This window comes from Lissotriton vulgaris, chromosome 2_1 (assembly GCF_964263255.1).
Source record: "Lissotriton vulgaris chromosome 2_1, aLisVul1.2, whole genome shotgun sequence".
Taxonomy (NCBI): Eukaryota; Metazoa; Chordata; class Amphibia; order Caudata; family Salamandridae; genus Lissotriton; species Lissotriton vulgaris.
The window spans coordinates 160699388-160717927 of record NC_141687.1 but is presented as its reverse complement, the minus strand read 5'-3'; the positions used below and the strand labels follow the sequence as shown (position 1 = coordinate 160717927).

Sequence of the window (18540 nt, the reverse complement as noted above, 5' to 3'; positions counted from 1 at the left end):
GTCACCCTTTTACATTAGCCCCTTACCCTTCTACACGCCTTGAACAAATGGATGTAATTCGTAATTGATGTACCGTCTGTAATAATGTGTAATTTGTAAACTATGCAACCCTACCAGCCCGACTCCCTATTATGGCCCCCTCTAGTATGCCCTTGTCCAAAACACTCCTACTCCCCTTGTTGGGGAGGGACCCAGCATCTATGCCCTGGAGTCTCAGCAACCCCGCTGAGCGAGTCCACGGTGACAAGGGAATCACACAAAATAGAAGACTAGAAATTATCCCTTTACAGCGGGGAGCTGTCTCCCACCGACCCAGCCAGACATCAGACACAGTTACTCCCTCGTCTCCTTGCTGTCTCCTTCCCCTACACCGCACCCCTTCCCTCCTTAATTCTCTCCTTGCCTCCCCCATTCTTGTCCTCTGTCCCCTGAATCTCCCCCTACTTGCTGTTTTTTCCTTTTGACAATTTTCTGCTTCATCTCCCTTCCTGTTGCCCTTTTACATTACCCCCTTACCCCCTACACGCCTTGAACCAACTGATGCAACTTGTAATGGATGTACCTTCTGCAACTTGTAACCTAGCTAATTCTCATGTAAAGCGTTCTGATACCTCTGGTTTTAGCGAGCGCAATATAAAACTCAAGTAAATAAATAAACAAAGCTCTCTCCAGCCAATCTATTGGCAAGCACACAACAAGACAAGCAACGGTCCTTACATAATCCCATGTCTCGTAGAAAATCGTTTTTTCCCCCCCCCAGAGTATTAATGCCATGAAGAAGTGTTAAAATAGACGTAGAAAAGATAGGACTCAATAAGCATATTTATTAGTTACAAAAATAACATTAATTTGATTGACTTGGAATAGGATTATTTGGATAGTTGGCCCTGAATATACTGCAAGACAATTAGCTCAGCAGACAACTATAAATACAGGGAAGAATGCTTCCAGCTTTATCTTGTGCAAATACCACATAATAAACAATTGCAAGGAAGAAGAATATATGCTTTATGAAACCATATGTCCTTCATGATCACAGTAGTAGGGACAGGCTTGCAGGATCTTCTAACTTCATGATAAGTAAAAATCTGAAAGAGACTTTTCCTCGAGCCTATCTGAGGGTCTTCTAGATGCTCTTTTGTCCTTCATGATTCATTTACTTTTAGATTCTACATGCGACCACACACTGATCCACCGCTCACACAAGTGAAGCAGAGGTTCTCAGGTGGAGTTAAGAGGAATCTTGTTGCTGAATGGATTATGAGACACATGGACAGATTGAGGCCTAGGACGGATACATGGTAGTCTCACAAAGGAAAGGACTTTAAATAGTCTCTCATGGCAAAGGTCTATCAATTCAACAGTATAGTCTAGAAGTGCATTTCATGATTAATATCTCTCGAGGGACTAAGACTGATCCTAAAATCTCAGGCTTGACATTTCTAACTAGTAGACTTGAGTATAGAATAGCTTGTTTCAGTAACCATGACTCCATGTCGGCCCAGTGGATACAAGTCTCTATATACACTTCAATGGGGTGCAGTATTTAAGGATGAATGTCTCCCAAACACTAGGATTGAGTGCAGGATTTCATAAAGAAGGTCTCTCCACCCTTTAGGATTTGGTGTAGGATCTCAGAGTGAAGTTCTTTCCAAGCACTAGGATTAGGTGTAGGATTTCAGGATGAAGAAGCACTCACTATGCACTATTAGGTGTACGGTCTCAGAAAGAAGGTGTCACCTCTCCAGGATTTGGGTTAAGGATTTTAGAATGGATTGCTTTTCAAACAATAGTATTAGGTGTAGGATCGGAGGATGAAGGGCTCTCCATGTACTCGGATAGGATCTCAGTACAAAGGCCCCTCCAAGCACTGGAAATAGCTGTGTGCTTTGAGGAAGGTCTCTCCATGTACTAGGGTTAAGTGTAGAATCTCAAGCAGAAGGTTTCTCCATCCACTTCGATGACGGCATGAGCATATGATAAAGGCGTAAGTATATACTGGGACTAAGGGTAGAATTACAGTAGTAAAACTCCATACATTTTTGGGATCTTGGTGAAGGCCTCACCATACATGAGAGTAAGTGTGGCTCTCAAGAGAAAATCTCTCCAGACACTGGAGTTAAATTGTAGGATTTCAGGAAAATGGTCTCTCCAAGGAACATTACAAATGGTGCTTAGATTGTAAGTTGAAGTTTCCCCCGATGTAATTAAGAGCACTGTCACTCAGAGGTAGAGAACCAATGACAGGAAGATGTAGGATCAAAGGTAAGATTTCCTCGTTCACAATAAAAGCTCAATGTCTTGTGGGCTTCGTTCTGGATATCGCTGGCTCCTACAAAGCAGATTCTTCATGTTCTGCGGAAGAAAAAAAAAGGTGTTACTGGAGAAATGAGGCAACATGCCACCAATGCTAAATGAATGGGGGGAGGAAGGTAAGTTTAAGAAATGAGGGTAGTGTGTGAGTGGAAAGTAAGTGCGATCAACATACTCTAGGTATGAGTAGGACAGGAGTCTGGCGTGGGAAGGATGGCAAGCAAAAGTAGGATACACCATATGCCTGAATGTAAAGGTGGGCATGTAAGAGGAAGATAGCATGTGTGGTAGTAGTAATAGTTTGTTGATTAATTAAAATCTTACAATATTAAAAAAGGAATAAAATCATCATGAGGGAAATCAATTTAGCCATAATTGTAAAATCACTGAAAGTTATTAAAATTATTATTACATATTTACATTGATCAGAAACCGACCTTACATATTTCTACATTATATTAATTAAGGAAACATTCATTGCTAGGGTTAAAAGTGTGATCACGTAGTATATACCATTTTCATTTCCACTGCCCTACTGAATTTTACAAATATACATTTCAGTGCTGTATCAGATTTAAAGCCTGTTATCACAGCTTGTCTGCATGAACAAATGGCCCGCTGATTAAATGGTATCATAAATAACCTCCAACTTATTTCCAATAAGGCTGGGCATGTACAGATTAAATGAATGATGTTTCTCTTTACCAAGTTCACCCAGCCTATAAGAGGTTGGTCTTGTTTATTGCAACCAGTGTATTGCGTGCGCAAGGCCTGGAAGTATTCCAAATTGTACTCTTGTGTACCTGCTTTTTTGCAGCAAACTCTAAATAGTACTGTGATTTAAGCATTTTAAATTAATTTATAACCATCCAGGCATGCGACCAAGGTGCAAATAAATCCTTATCCTTTAGTATTGAAATATTTTTTGTTAAAACATTTGATGCTTTTTTTTTTTAAACATTGCTGGAGCCAGAGGCTTTTCCTATAAAGAATGAATTGACAAATCTTCTAGTACCTCAATTAAATACTTCCATATTGTTGTCTACGGATTTGTTTGAACTTCATGCCAAAAAGTTTGGTTAAACTAATTTGAAATATTTGATTTTATTCTGTTCCAGATTTTGACGAGCTATCCTTTTTGTGCAAAAATTGTTTAGCGGACCAAAGTCTAACTTGATTTGAGCTGGCGAGAAATTGCATTGAAGGTTAAAAAGAGATCTAAATATTTTAGCGACAGTTCTATTTAATGTTACTGCATCTCTACCCGTATTGTTTCACTTCAATACATGATAGTTCATAAATGTTTTGCAGATTTAGTTGGTGGCTTGGGCCTCCTAGTGACCTCTAATGAACGGAATGCCAAGAGTAAGGTGTTTCCTTTCCTCTGTAAATCCATCCTATGCTGCTTCAAGAAGTCCTTCTCATCAAATATTACTTAAAGATATTTATAGGTTTTAATTTGTTCTAGTTGCTGTGTTTGTAGGAACCACTTACATTTTTTAGCATGTGTGAAACTGAATGCAGATAAGAGACAGGGTTTCGATGTGAACAGAAATGTGAGTGGTAGAAAACAAGGTCTAGATTCCTTATTGGTAGTGGAACATACGACTGGCTGTGAATATCGTATTCCAAAATCGATGGGACAGAATATTTTATAACAATAGGCCAAAGTACCAAAAGGTAAGTTCAGAGACAAAGGTAAGTATCTAATAATCTTAACTCCACATCTATGTACCGTGAAGAGCTAGATCACCAAGGTACGTATATGCGGAATTAGGCATCGAAAATGTATAGAAAGTAACTTTCTGACCTTCACAACTGGGTATGGGTTGCTCGGTACCGACTATTCTCTCAAAATGAGAAAATGAACAAAAAACCTTGTGTTACCCTTTCGACACCACTAAGCGATGGGACTGCTGACCTCAGTGGCTTCCAAGCAGCACATTCGGAGACATGAACTAGCTCCCTTCCCTCGCCCAGCGCATGAGCGGGAATAGTATCGGAGCACTGCACTGAAAATGTATCAGCAGAGTGAGATGAAATGTAAGCACATACATTAAAACAGAAGAAGCGTCTAACCTTGAACTGGAAGTCTTGGAAGGGAGGGGGTATTTATACCCCATAGCAATCTAAATTAGAGCAAGGATCATTCTGTGCTTAGTATGTTTTTTCAGACTTTGGGCAATCTGTTTGGGATGGGGCCTCTACACTAGTAGGGAGGCCTAGGACCGGAGGACAGACAAAGAGGTAATGGAGTATTCCGGCATTTGTCTGGATTCGAGGAATTAGTGAACTCAGTCAACAACATGGAAAGAGTGGTGTCTTCCATCTGTTATACACCTTGGGACACTCCAGTAATACTAGGACTATCTTCCACTTAGTATCCAAACCCTCACCAGCAAAAGAGTAATATCTGGGATTCTGTGGCCAGTGCCATGCAGCACCAGTTGGGTAATCTGCAAGAATCCCCTATTGTAGAGACAGCTTGCAAACTTCTGGGAAGAAAATCACAAAGATTATGTATCGTCGTGAACGTACCAGGCTCAGTGCCTCGGCTCCTCCAGGGACTTAAGTCGAGGGCAGGAATCTGGTTGCAACGCACAAAATCTCGTGGGTAACTGTTTGCCATAAAGACATTTCTTGGCACTTCAGTGATTGCCGTGTTGTCACAGATGACTCGCGCCAGTGTGATCCTTTCCAGAGAGCGTCGTTGGGCACTGCTGAAAACACCGGGACTCTCATAATAAAACCTGTGTAGGAAAGAAAGCAGCACATATGGTGAAGGCCTGCTTACCATATGAGGCACATTTCAGAGACATTTCACACCAGTGCCATCGGCTACAACTGCCATTATCACATTTCTGCTAGTCCACGAGGAGTACACCAAGTAAACTCCAAACCTAGAATTTGCACTGCATGATAATATGCACATCCAGGTAGCCTATGCCTGAACCAGAAACCACTTACACATGTTAGAAACTTGCACAAGCACATGGCCAAATGTATTGCTGCAAGCAATGCACAAAAGATGACTTTGAAGCATTAATGCCTTTTCTCATGCACAGTATTACCCATAACTGTAATCTTGCACTTGAGTAAACCCCTTTTATGGTGTGGGTGATATGCTCCTGCTATCAACACCTAGCATTATTGTACAGCTGGGAAATGTCAGATCAAATGGTAAAGTTCTCAGCTGAGTTTTGCCTGATCACCCCATTCCAATACTGGACTAGAGATGAGCTTACAAAATTAGTCCCTAGCACCACGGACCCCATGTTTGAGATTTGGGTTTTCTTTTTTCAAAACTGCGCTTTTAGACATAGTTCAATTGGGTTAGTGTCTGATTCTGGAAGTTGCACTTTAACTGCTACACAAACAGAGGTCAGGACAGTTAGAATTAGAGGTTTGCAGAATCTGATATGAACAGTGTTTAACTGCTATGTCATTTTGTAAGCATGTGTTTATTCTCCTTTGTCATTGCCAATCATTGATCACCCACATGTCTTTAAAGGACACAAACAGATCTAAGGAGGTCTATCCTGACAGATATAAGCCTTAAGGGAACACTCCTCACACAAATGAACCTAAAGATGTCTATCTCAACAGACACAGGCCTGAAAGGGACTCTTTTTATATATATATATATATATATATATATATATATCTAAAGAGTTTTATCCCAACAGACAAAAATCTGAAGGGTATTTTGCCGACAGCTATATATCCAAAGAGGTCTATCCCAACAGACACCTGATGGGGAATTCTCTTTACAGATACAAACATAAAAGGGTGTATGCCAACAGACACAGATCCAGGCTATGGTCCCAAAGACAGTGTCTTCTTATACAGAGGTACACAATCTGTTCCCAAAGACACCTAGCCATCTCTAAAATGTCTACAAGGGTCTCACCACAGATCAAGAGCCAGTACTTCCTGAGAATGACATGGGGGTTGTTTGTTTACAGGGAGTTCAGCTATCTCTTCACACAAACATTCAAAATATTCTAAAAAGTGATGCACTTACCGGTCACCATCCCGGGCCACACGGAACTGGTTTCCAATGATGCAGGCTAGAAGAGGTCCAATTTTCCCACCAGGAACAAAAGGTTCTGCCACTCCTCCAAGCCAAATATCAATATTTTTGGGAGTCCCATAGAGGTCTATCAACTTTCTGGCAAGGTCACCATTATTCAGGACTCTTTGGAGTTCTGCCAGATTTTGTGGCTCAGAGAGTCCACAAAAACGCCGCCAAGCACCGTAATCTATTGTGAGGGATAGACAGTAGAGTGGTGAGAATGTAATTTTCCAATTTATACCCTGAAACAGCAATCAGTTAAATTTGTATTGGGTGGTGGGAAGTTTGAAAGAAACTTCCAAAATCACTAGTGATGGTCAACATACCATTGCATTGTTGTGCTAGGGGCACAGCTGGAAGTTGTTCTCATGTCATGAATGACACCTTTAATTTGATTTGGCTTCTTAGCAAACAAAATGTTGAATTCTGCATTATTTTTAATTTCACACTCTACAGTCAACTTTTAAATTGAAACCACATGTCCCAGGATACGTGCATATAGTTAAAAGCGTGGACTGGCTGAAGGGATATAATTCTGTAATAAAGGAGTGCCAATGTAAAATCTTAGATCCCCTGTCTTATGTGCTCATTTTGAAGCCCATAGTGTGAAATGACTTACTGACCAAATACGCACCCGGGTACATGTTTCTTAATTTTCTCACTTCAATTGTTGATTCTTGCCCATATATCGAAATATTAAAGTTTCTTCTTTGATTTAGTGGCTCTGTCCTTTGCATATGTCAGGCTGTTTGTTAAATATCTTGGCGCTAACCATCTTAAAACCATCTTTCATAACCACCGTAGGAGATCACTAAAGGTTAGAGACCTCAGCCTGCTTTTTAAATGTAATTACCTTAACCCCATTTAGGGCTGTTTTTCTAGTATGAAAATACTTTCTGGTGAAAAAAACTGCATCACATTCGACCTCTTTAGGTGTCCCCATTAGTTTCCTTTTATGAAATCAGAGGACGTAGTTACATCCAAAATGTGCAAACCATATATCAGTAACCTGAACAGGGTTTGAAACCCTGTACATACTAAGTTAAACATTAGTTAAAAACAGTAAGTGAGACTTATTTAAAAACTATGTGTAATTAAACAGTGTGTTCATGCTTTGACTGTACAGTGAAGTGGTGGGCTGTGCCTACTACAGTGCGAGGAAAATTAAAAGGGAACCAAGAAAGAAAACCTATGTACCATGAACGCTATATAGCACATTGAACAGCTCGGGCATTGTTAAGAAACCCTATTGGAGAACTGAGCCTCCCATATTAATTTAAGTCTCACCCATGACTGGCTGGCACCTTTAGAAGAACACTGGCAAGTTTGAGTAGTCAGCTGCAGAACCTGACCAGCCTTCTGGTATATTTGTAAATCACACTGGCATTTTTGAGCAGTAACTGGCAGGATGGCATAACGAGCATCATTTGCAAAAATTGCCTAGGGATATTAGAGCAGCACCCTAATGTTATTGCAGAAGCCTCCAACATTAGAGTAATTCCCAAGTATTTATTGATATAAATACCCTGGTAGAGTATTTTATATGTTCTGTTTTGATGCTCACATTTTGATGGGTAGCAACACTGTCTATAAAGCACTGTTTTACTTCTGGCAAAAATAATGTTGAGCTGGGCAGACAGTATTACTCCTGGGTTTTTAATTATTTTATAGTAGGCACAGTTTTATTTTAAAAAATATTGCTGTAAAAATGTGCTGTTCACTCAGATGGTTTTCTAAACCTGGTTAGAAAACAACCGCACTGAATGCTCTACTTTACTTGATGCAGTAAGAGGCCGGTATAAGTAGCAGAACTGCACCCCAACCTAACTGAAATGTCACCACCTGCTGCCGCCATCTTCTACACTGACAAGAACATTTTTAGGTAAAAACCTTTACTTTCAGCTGAACACGTGTTGAAGGCACATCTACAAATGAGTGCTTACTCTGGAGAACAGAGCTTCCCCAGAGTTTAACCTGAAAACCATGTTATACCCTAGGCCACTTACCTAGAAAGATTAGCTCTCTATCTTATGGTTTAATGACTGAAGGCTCAAGTTTAGGAATCTTTCTCCCTCCTTACCTGGTTTCTTACCTGTGAAGCCGTATTCTCTCTCCCCTTTGTCTTTTACCTAGAACTCATGTTCTCTGTCTTCTAGTCCTTAGTCTGAAGCTTTATTCTCTTCCATCTAGCTCCTTACCTGGGATACAAGTGTTTTCCCACTCTGACCTTTGGGGCCAAACCTTAAAAGGGTCATACCTGGGATTGCGTGATCTCGGCCTCGTTGCAGGTTGATAGCCGCTAGATCAAGGCCAATCCTCTTGAATAGTTTGAAGAGACGGTCTCGCAGTTCATCCACCACCATCTGATTCTGCCTGTTCAGCTTTGCACGATTTGACATGAGGCCACGGAGGACAGGGTCAATGCCACCTACGAGAAAAAAAAATGAATACAATTACTACATCTGTACTGTGATCGTGACAATGTAACTATATTGAGTGAGCAAGGACGTTTAAAAAACTAGTTTAGCTGAGACGTGGCCTGTATGATGGGAAATGAAAGCTACACTTTCTGGTTTGCTTTCAGTGGTAAGCTTACCATGATGGATTTCTGATTGGATACTGCAAATACTTTGCACAATATATGTGCTCACTTAATAACGTTGTAAATTTTGGGGCATGCACCAGAAAATAGAGTTTTGTTTTTGGAGAGCCAGAGAGCACATGTATGGTTTGTGCTTGGGCCAAGCATGAGCACTTGCAATTTTTGCATTTGACTCCATGGTACTGATGGTTTGGAGGTACTGAATTATCCCTCTTCAACTTGAGACTTGGGTTTACACATACATTTGTAACTGGACCGATACATGGTTTTAACTTCTGGGTTTTTGTAATATCCCTTAAACCACTGACTGGGTCATTAAATGCTGATTGTGCAGTTTCACTGTGGTTGTAAACAAGAAAAGGCATTTTTGAAACCGTTCAGTGCAGCCAATCACAAACCTCGGAAAGTTAGTGAATAATTATCAATGTTGAATCACCTTCGAACCTACACTTGGGTTTTTATTCACTCCATTTGGTCTTTTGAAAGTTCAGGTTGTTGATTTCTCCTCACTATAAAAAAGCATTGCAATGCAATTCCCAGGGCCAATATTGGACACCAACTGGGAGTAAATGTGCTACACCCATGCTACTTCCCTAAATCAGAGCTTCAGGCTGTATGTGGAAGGATATGGTCAAAGAATACTACTGTAACAAGTTGAAACTAGCACACACTGATTTAGAGCGTTCATCAGGGGCGGCCTATATTCTGCAGTAAGGGGTCTTTGTTAGAACCTTTTAATACGTTTTGAGTTTCTTTCTCGGTCCTTTTGTAATGGTAATGTCTGTGTGTGCTGGATTCCAGGGATACAATCAATCTTTAAAAGATGATTGACTTTCACTCTACGAAACAGATCTTTATTACACTCAATATAGAACCTCTCAAAATTGATTTCCTTCAAAGAGCTCCCTTAACCGCTGTAGAGGAATTTAGGTGGAAACCTTTTGATTGTAATACATGCTCATGTCTTTCATGATGCAACTAACGGAAAGAGGCTAACAAAACATTTCTTCAACTCCGATAGAAGGAAATCATATACTCATATTTTGCGCTGAGTCTGGCAAATCTCTACAATCTTTCCTTAAAGGAAAAGGCAATTTTCCAGCCAGGTACCCCTTATCTAAGTAGCTTCATGTTTAGAAGCTATATATATGGCATTGTAGTCTTTAGGAGAGATAATGAGACAACAGCTAGACAGTTTGCATGTTAGATAAACCAGCAGGACATACATTTGAAATTGCAGCTCCAATAAGTAGGATTAGCAGAGTACCTAGAATTGGAGTCTTAAGATGAGAAATTGAAAAGCAAGGTACATTTTAAACCCATGGAGAGAAACTCCTCTATCGACTGAGAGCTTCGTTCTGATCGTGTTCTGGACAAAACTGCCAGTAGGGAAATATTAACAAATCCGAAGGAACGGATCCTATATCACAAACCTTAAAAAATAAGTTGGTGACCTCAGGCAAATAGAAAGGCAAAGAACCAAAAACAGCTTAAAATAATTACAAAGTGCCTTATTGAAAAAAATTCAGAATTCCTAAAAGGACAGGATCCCATGTATCTACATACAACGAGTAACAAAATAAAAAAAAAAAGGCTTCAGTATGAGTAAGACTACAAACAAAATGAGATAATGCGGTTTAATCAGCCACTCTTTGATTTTAAAAGGAGAAGAAATTTGAAGAATCAGTTTGTGCATTCTAAGCCTAAAATGATAACACAATATGACCAATTTCTGATTGGAATCTTCCTAGATTACAAGGATATACTTGTGGCAGCTGGTCTGTATGTAAACATAGAAATAGTCAAAATGTATTGTCTTAGGACTGTGGCACCTCTGGGAAAAATAGAAATTCACAAATTTGTTTTCTGGGGCATCATAGACATGATTGTCATTGCTAAACTCTTTAATCCACAAGGATATACAATGTCTAAAGATAGAGAGCTAATGATAGACCGCCATAGCACCTTCAAAATGTGTAAACGGACTACAAAATTATCAACACTTTAAAAGAGATTTTCAAATGGAGCACATTAGAAATAATCTACAACTAGAAGAGCTGGATCAATTACATAAAAAAGACCCTCCTGGAAAAAAGAGAAGAATTGTGATGTTTTGCTGAATGGATGGCACTGATTGTAATGTGTGAATATAAGATTACAGAGAGTGAGGAATATGCGCACATGTATTCTAACAGGGCAATAGTGTAGAATGCAATGAAAGCCCCACTTAGCAAAGCGTGTTTAGGAAAATGTATGGGGTCAGCAAATATCTGTAGGTAGATATAAATGAGACTAAGAGGAAGACAACCGCCCTGGAGAAAGTAGTACAAAGACTATAATTACATGAACGCCTGAAAGATAGCAATCTAAACTGCAATGATTATTTTATGAAACTGGCAAGTTTTCATACATAACAATCTAACTGACATTGTTTACAGGAGTAGAATGTCTGGGAGGATGTTTCTCTGGTTATTCAAAGAGAAATCAAAAAGTGACCAATCCTAATCCTGATCATAATAGAGAGATGCAATTTATGCAAAGAAGAATAAAGTTGATGTTCCATCAAAAATCCACACTTGAGAAAATGAACTTGGGAAGACTCTGGGTATAGATGGACCCCAAGTCGAGTTTTATCAAGCATATATCGAATTGTTATTGGACAAACTATTAGAGGTATGTGCCAAAGCTCGAGGGGAGCAGCCTTCCTGACCCCATGAAAGGGCTCTCCACTGCCATGGCCTGCCAGCCTTGGAAATATTATTGCATTATATGTCACAACTGCTGTTGATAATCTCAGTTGATGAACAAATGTGTGTGGGACCATTAGGAAGCAAATGTGGGGTGTGCATGCAGAACTGCAACATCTGGAACAGTGTGGGTTCTTTCAGAGATTAAACACGCCATTTACATAATTTAGCAAATGTGAAAAAGAAAGCAGGTTAGACAAATGTCACAGAGATAGACCCATATAGCAGTTCTTCTCCCGGATTGACAAGAGATCCAGTGGTCTGACTCTTGACACATTTGGGACCTGTTGTCCAGATTAGTAAGAGAAAACACTGCGTTCTGACTTCGCACCATTGTGGAGGCCTCAAGAGTTCTGCAAGCTCTACATGGCGGTAAGGGCAGTGTAAAGGACCAGAGGTGAGTGTGACACAAGGGGGACTTGTATAGTGGTATTCATGGTTTGAGAAGCTGGACTACTGTAGGAGGTGCAGTTCGGTAATTTCCACTTCTACGTAAGATTGTCAAGCACCACACACACCAGTTTGGAGGGCATTTCCAGATAACCAACCATCAAAATCTAGCACCATAAAGATCTTTCTGACACGGAGACTGGACGGTTGTCTTATTTATACACTTTACAGAGCGATATATCCTAACTGATCAAATCAGGATGTACAGGTATGGGTTAAATGGGACAGGGACTACATACTGACCGTCAGTGGTTTAGAGTGTTTGGTTATTTTCATAAAGTATTCAAAAACCCCCACAGTTCAGGCTCACCACATTAAGTACTTGTATAGAACCTAACCCAACCCGTAGAGCTACATAACAATACTCCACCAGTAACCATAAAGTTTCTCTAGATGTCATGTGGAGTGGACAGACCTAATCCACGTGGCATGACTGAGTCAGATACTTTGGAATTTAGAGGACCATTGGACAACTAGTTAAATTATAACTTAAACACTGCATTCTGGGCCTACACTCACACCCAAGAATGATACACATGCAGTTCTTGATGTCTCTAGGCTTAATTCTTCCTAAAATGTGAATAGTGATCCTTTGGAAACAGGCGGGGGACTGAAATTTGAAGCAGAAGCTTGTTAGTGACTAGGCATTAGTGGGAAAATGTGCATGATTGCAGTAAGCACAGACGCCCTGGTGGGAGAAAACACTGAAAAATTAGCATTAAGACTTATGCCTGCTTAGCAAATGATAATGCTGTTAGTCAACAAGTTGAAAATTCAAAATACTAGGTGTGCTTATGAGTTACGAAACATCTGATGTACTGACTGAACCCTTATCTGTGCACAAGAAATGTCTGCCACTTATGTAAAACCTTTTCAGTTGCAGAAAGCCTGTTGAGCTGCGACAAGATTTTGAAGTGTTCCTTAACTATGAAAAACTAAAATAAACAAATAGTAAATCTACTTTTCCATATATATGTTCACTTTTACGATATGTTACAACATTTAGTAATTGTATGCCAGACACAATATTATTGCACGTCAATAACATAATACTCAATATTTTGATATTCTATTAGGATGAGGCATTTTTTAGAGTAAATGTCTGGGGGACTTTGCACCAGTACCTTTGTAGGATGGTGGTATTTGCATATGGATTCTCAAAATGTAACCCAGAAAAGTGAGGCAAGGAGTCAATACCCGCACACAATGTCTCCCTAGCATTCAGGTGAATTTCCATGAATGTTCTCAAAAGTTTATGTTCTCAAAAGTTTAATTATGTTCTCATGATTGTTCACTAGCCTTTTAAAGAGCGATCCATGATGCTAGCTCTGCAACACTCAGTGGTGCATCTGATCTGTCAAAAAGGGCGCTGAACTATGACCATTTTTGATGGAGCTAGCTTGGCTGGCTCAGTGCTGGGGATGGAAGTGTGTGTGCCATAAACTGCTCTAAACTGGGCAGCTAAGCCCCTGGATAAATTGAGCAGAGCCTTCTTTGCTAGTGTCCTGTACATGTGGCTCATTGTGTTTGCAAGATCATATCCAGAGATGGCCACCCCTCATTGAAGATTATTGTAACAGGGAGTGGCCATGTAAGAGGAGTCTTTAAGAGTTACCTTCCCACTCCTACAAGATGCTTCATCACAAATTTGATTCCTGTGGCCGGTTTTGTTTAGAAACCTCAGTTTCAGTGCTGTGCCTCCGCTACCGTTTGTCAACATTACTAAGTTGGTAATTACTTATAATTGATAGGTGTAGCCCTCCAAAATAACATATCACTGTCTGCTCATGACCCTCCATGGACATATGTTGGGCAGCCTTCAAGTAGATTCTGTGCAACCCTCTGTCCTTTACCTCCTAGTATGCTGTGCGTGGAGGAGTTGTACGTGCCGTTTTGGCAAGAAAGATGGGGTACTTTCTTACCTTCCCTCACAATCCTCCAGCTGTTGAAGAAAGTCATGTGGAGTGGAACTTCAGAAGCTGCCCCAGTCAGCGGGCGGTACCCATCCTCCAGGCGGTAGATCGTGGGCTGGATGGAGGCATGAGCAAAGCGGAAGGCGATGGAGAACACGTTTGCTACTCGTGGGTCCACGGACTCATTGTATCCCTGGTAGGTACCAATAATTCGTGCAGCTGCTTCATAGCCCAACAAAAGGGGGATGTAATCTTTGTAGGTGATTTTCTGGAAGAAAACACACATTACAAGGGTTTTACCCAATCTGAAACTGCATTGTGCCTACAGTGGTGCCGAAATATGCACATGGAAAGACTAAATAGGTCTGGTGACCTTGGTCTGCATAAATACAGAAAGGTGCTGTGGTAGTTTATGCATTAGGTTAGCTATAACGGACCCCTTTAGGCCTGTGGTACAGAGTTAGAGTGCCTAGCTTATTGACATTCGCTGCTGTTCAATGAGGACAAGTTAGTGTGAGATTCAACTTTCGTGGTTTCATGGTCTGGCATGCTTTGTGAACTCACAATGTTACACAGTATAATGTCATCAGCACAGACTTACAATACTGTGAGTGTATCACCAGCACAGGTTCACTCTCATTGTTACACAGTATTGTATCACCAGCACAGGTCCACTGTCATTGTTAGTGAAATATCACCAGTACAGGTTCAGTAACATTGTTACACAGTATATTTTCACTAGCACAGATTAACTCATTGTTACACAGTATAGTTTAACTAGCACAGGATCTCTCCCTATTACCAGCACACGGTCACTCTCACTGTTATAGAGTGCAGCTTCAACAGCTGTTCGCAGCACAGTATCAACAGCATATAATGCCTCTCACTGTTACCAAATACAGAATCACAAGCACACAATCCCTTTCACTGCTACACAATACAGGATAGTATCTCAAGCACAGAACCTCTGTTACAGATAACTGACAATTAGACAGTCAATACTGTATCACCAGCAGTGGATCACTCACTCTTGTAAACTATAGTATAGTTCACAAGGAATAGATCACTGTTACAAAGAACTCACTGCTTCACAGGCTGTACAGCTTACCCTGCACTGTTTCGCTAACATTGTTACCCAGTACAGTGTACCAATTACTAGATCATTCCCATTGTTGCACTTGTGTTTGTACGAGGAGGCTTTTAGCCGCTTGGAAAGGATTCAGTTTGCTCTTCGACTCACTCACAAATAGGACTGACCAAGAAAGCTGCAGCTCAATAGGCTTTAAAGGTGGATGAACCATGTAGTACGGTTTAGCTTTCCGTGTTGGTCAGTCCTGCTTTTGTGCAATAACGAATAACATTCAACCTGGATACAACACTTCAAATGCACCAGTTAATATATAAAACGCTTCCATTCTTTAGTCGCATCGTACTGTGAAATATATCTGCTGACGTTGACACTTAAGCTGGTGCAGCTAAAATAATGGTCAGTATCTGGACTCTACAAAGTATCATACAATCCTTCTCCGGTGGAGACTGGCAATGTGGGTGCATAAAACAGCCTCACACTAGTATTAGGCATAGTCAAGCCATGGTATTCAATAAGAAGTTCTCTGCTACTTTCAGGCATATTATATGTGCTACTCCCGCATAGATGATTGTTTTTGGTGTTAACAACGCATATTCAACAGGGGTTTAAATTCAATCAAATAAATGTACTTTCTGGAATACCTGGAGAATCCCTCCTACAACTTTTCTGGCTTCCTGGTAGAGCATTTCTCCTGTCCATCGCCGGTTCATCCGCTGCAGCTCCCTGGCCACACGGTTGTGTTCTCGCATGAAAAGTGCGTGGAAGGCTGTGAGGCCTGGTTGCTCACTCGTCCTGGGATCACCTTGATGTAAAGAAAAGCATTACATACAAGATTAGCAGTCCTGTCATTTAACAACAATAATTCAGAGCAAAGTATTATTTTCACCTCTGAGGCTGCGTGGAAGTCAGACTGGAAGGTGTTGTACATGCCCATCGTTTGGATGGTATTCCCCCAGATTGGGGAATTGGCTATAGAACTCGTCGCACTTTGCCCTTGCTAACCAGTGAAATAAAAGTGCCTGTGTTCCCTCTTTCAACATGATGAAATTGGCATACCCCTAATTTGCATATTGTTCTTACCTATAAGTACCTAGTACATGGTACTCAAAGTGTATCCAGTAACTTAGTTAAATTTCTCCAGTGGGATAGAGCACTTATTGTGCTGTCACTGCACTGTTACAGCAATCCTGACCCCACCCCTGGCAAAGCAGTTTTAAAACTGCCAATTCGACCTTTCAAAATAATAACCTTTGGACAGACCTAAGTCTTCATTTGAAATACCAAGTCATCCTTAAGGTAGGGCTTAGTGCCCATAAGAACATAATTCATGGTATTTAACATGAGGACATATAAAAGTTTAATGTCCCACACAGTGAAAAAGCCTAAAAGCTATTCTCATTGTGGCAAGGCTGGCTGCTTCCATATAGAAACACTGGATTACTTTATTACACTTTTTAATGCTAATTTTGGTTTTGTAACAGTAAAACAATTATTCCACAGACTTGTTTTAATAGTTAGACTAAATCAAAGTTAATGATAGAGTTGGATTTTACCGAACTATTAAGTAGAAGGTATTTGTGAAAAATAATCCTTCCACTGCCTAAAGCCTCTACAGCCTTTCTGTAAGTATTCCAACTGTCACCTGGCAGCTGATGGCTCCCCGGTAGTGAGGTTTAAATTGATCCCATGAAAAGGACAGGGACTTGGGTGTGGATAGGTGTTCTACTTTCCTTGACAGAATGGCTTAAAAAATGTGCCCAGGCACTTGGGTGAACTTAAAGGTCGACCTACCCTGTCCAAGGTAGATTTAGCTCACACCTGGGCCAGACCCCCCTGGATTGACCCGCTCGTAAGGCTGGTCCCAATCCCTGAAGGAGAGGGAGCTGCCTCAGCACCACAGGGGAAGGGCTGGCCATTTCCATAGCCACACGTCTGGGTGGGCATGGGTAGCTCTGACCAGGGGAAGAAATGTTCTGCCATGTTGGATTAAGGGAGAAAGGGCACTGTGGTATTGTTTGTAGTAAGTTGTTGGTAGGTTGTTGTGCACACAAGAAAAGCCAAGGATGTGTAAGGACCAAGTGAATGGACAAAGGGTAGTATTGCAGTGAACAAAGGTCCCTAAACAGAAATATAACAAGCATTTACAATGCAATAGGTCTCGTGTTAATTAAGTTTGAGCTATTGGCATTGCTTAATATTGCAACACCAATTGCACCAAAAGTCTATAAATTGTAGGCCCAAAAAATGTGTATTTATTTTTGTAGCAGTGGTGGCATGCTGCGCTTTAGATGAATATGTTTGAAAGTAAAGTGCGCCATACTGCGATTGCTACAATAGTTATTTGTGGATGCGTTAACAATGTGTGCACTGATGGCTCACTACTCTGCACTCACTACTCTGCACTCACTACTCTGCACTCACTACTCTGCATATTCAAGTGCAGCAGGTGCTTGGTAAACTTGCTGAAGGAAATCGAACCATAAAAAGTTTGACAAAAGTGAGTGATGAAACGTTTGAAGCAGCTTCGACTCCAAAAGTAAGTGAGATTGAAGAGTAGGAGATCCTGGTGCGCTTGTGTGTGCGAGAGTGTGCATGTGTGCGACACCATGGGGTGGGGGTGTCTGTAGGTGTGCGTGCATGTGCGCTCGTGTGTCTGTGTGCGCATGCGTGCAAGGGGGAAGTGTGCCTGTGCATGTATGCGCTTCCCAGGAGACAGACACTGCGAGCGCGTTCGCGCGCGTGGCCTGCGCCGATCTCCAACAGGAAATGCGCGCGGCCTGGTACTGTCTCCTGGGAAGCACAGTCAGTAACAAAAGATCTCTGGCGAGACAGCGCTTACGCACTGTTTTCGCTACGAGACCTAAAAATATAATTCACTGACAATATAAATAATGCCCAGGAACCATCCAATCAACTTTTAAAACATCTTAATACATAAAATAAAAATTATCCTCATTAGGTGCACTTGGTAAAGGTATCAAACACAGACAAAAAAGTGAGTGACAAAAAATACACAGAAATAAAGTCACAACTCCATAAAACACAAGACTGCTGCACCCATTAATTAATTCTATATAATCAGGCTGGTTAGAGTGATTAGGTCGACAACGTTTCCTACCATTCAAATCTAGGGATCAGCATCAGCCCAAAACAATGTTTGCCTGGATACATAAACCAATATCACAAGAAAATAAATCAATATGAAAACCGTAGGAAACATCGTTTGGTATCATACAATGGCAGCATGCCAAGGCATCACATTGCCCTATGCAGACTTGCAGGGATATTCCAGTAGAGTGTACTCCCCTTCACCAATTAAGTTCCCACACAGCGGATATCGGGAAAACGGT

General features: G+C 40.9%; 1 protein-coding gene across 1 annotated transcript in view; it reads right to left on the bottom strand.

The window, feature by feature from the left end:
- Positions 1-805: 805 nt before the first annotated feature.
- LOC147729750 (eosinophil peroxidase-like) overlaps positions 806-18540 on the bottom strand; it is a 43508-nt gene continuing 25773 nt past the window's right edge. Inside the window, exons 8-13 of the mRNA XM_086954635.1 lie at positions 15832-15992; positions 14110-14368; positions 8646-8816; positions 6338-6575; positions 4852-5063; positions 806-2355 (exon numbers count right to left, since the gene is read on the bottom strand). Of these exons, the coding sequence (XP_086810761.1) occupies positions 2333-2355; positions 4852-5063; positions 6338-6575; positions 8646-8816; positions 14110-14368; positions 15832-15992 (1064 nt within the window). The 3' untranslated portion in view covers positions 806-2332. The remainder of the gene's footprint in view (positions 2356-4851; positions 5064-6337; positions 6576-8645; positions 8817-14109; positions 14369-15831; positions 15993-18540) is intronic.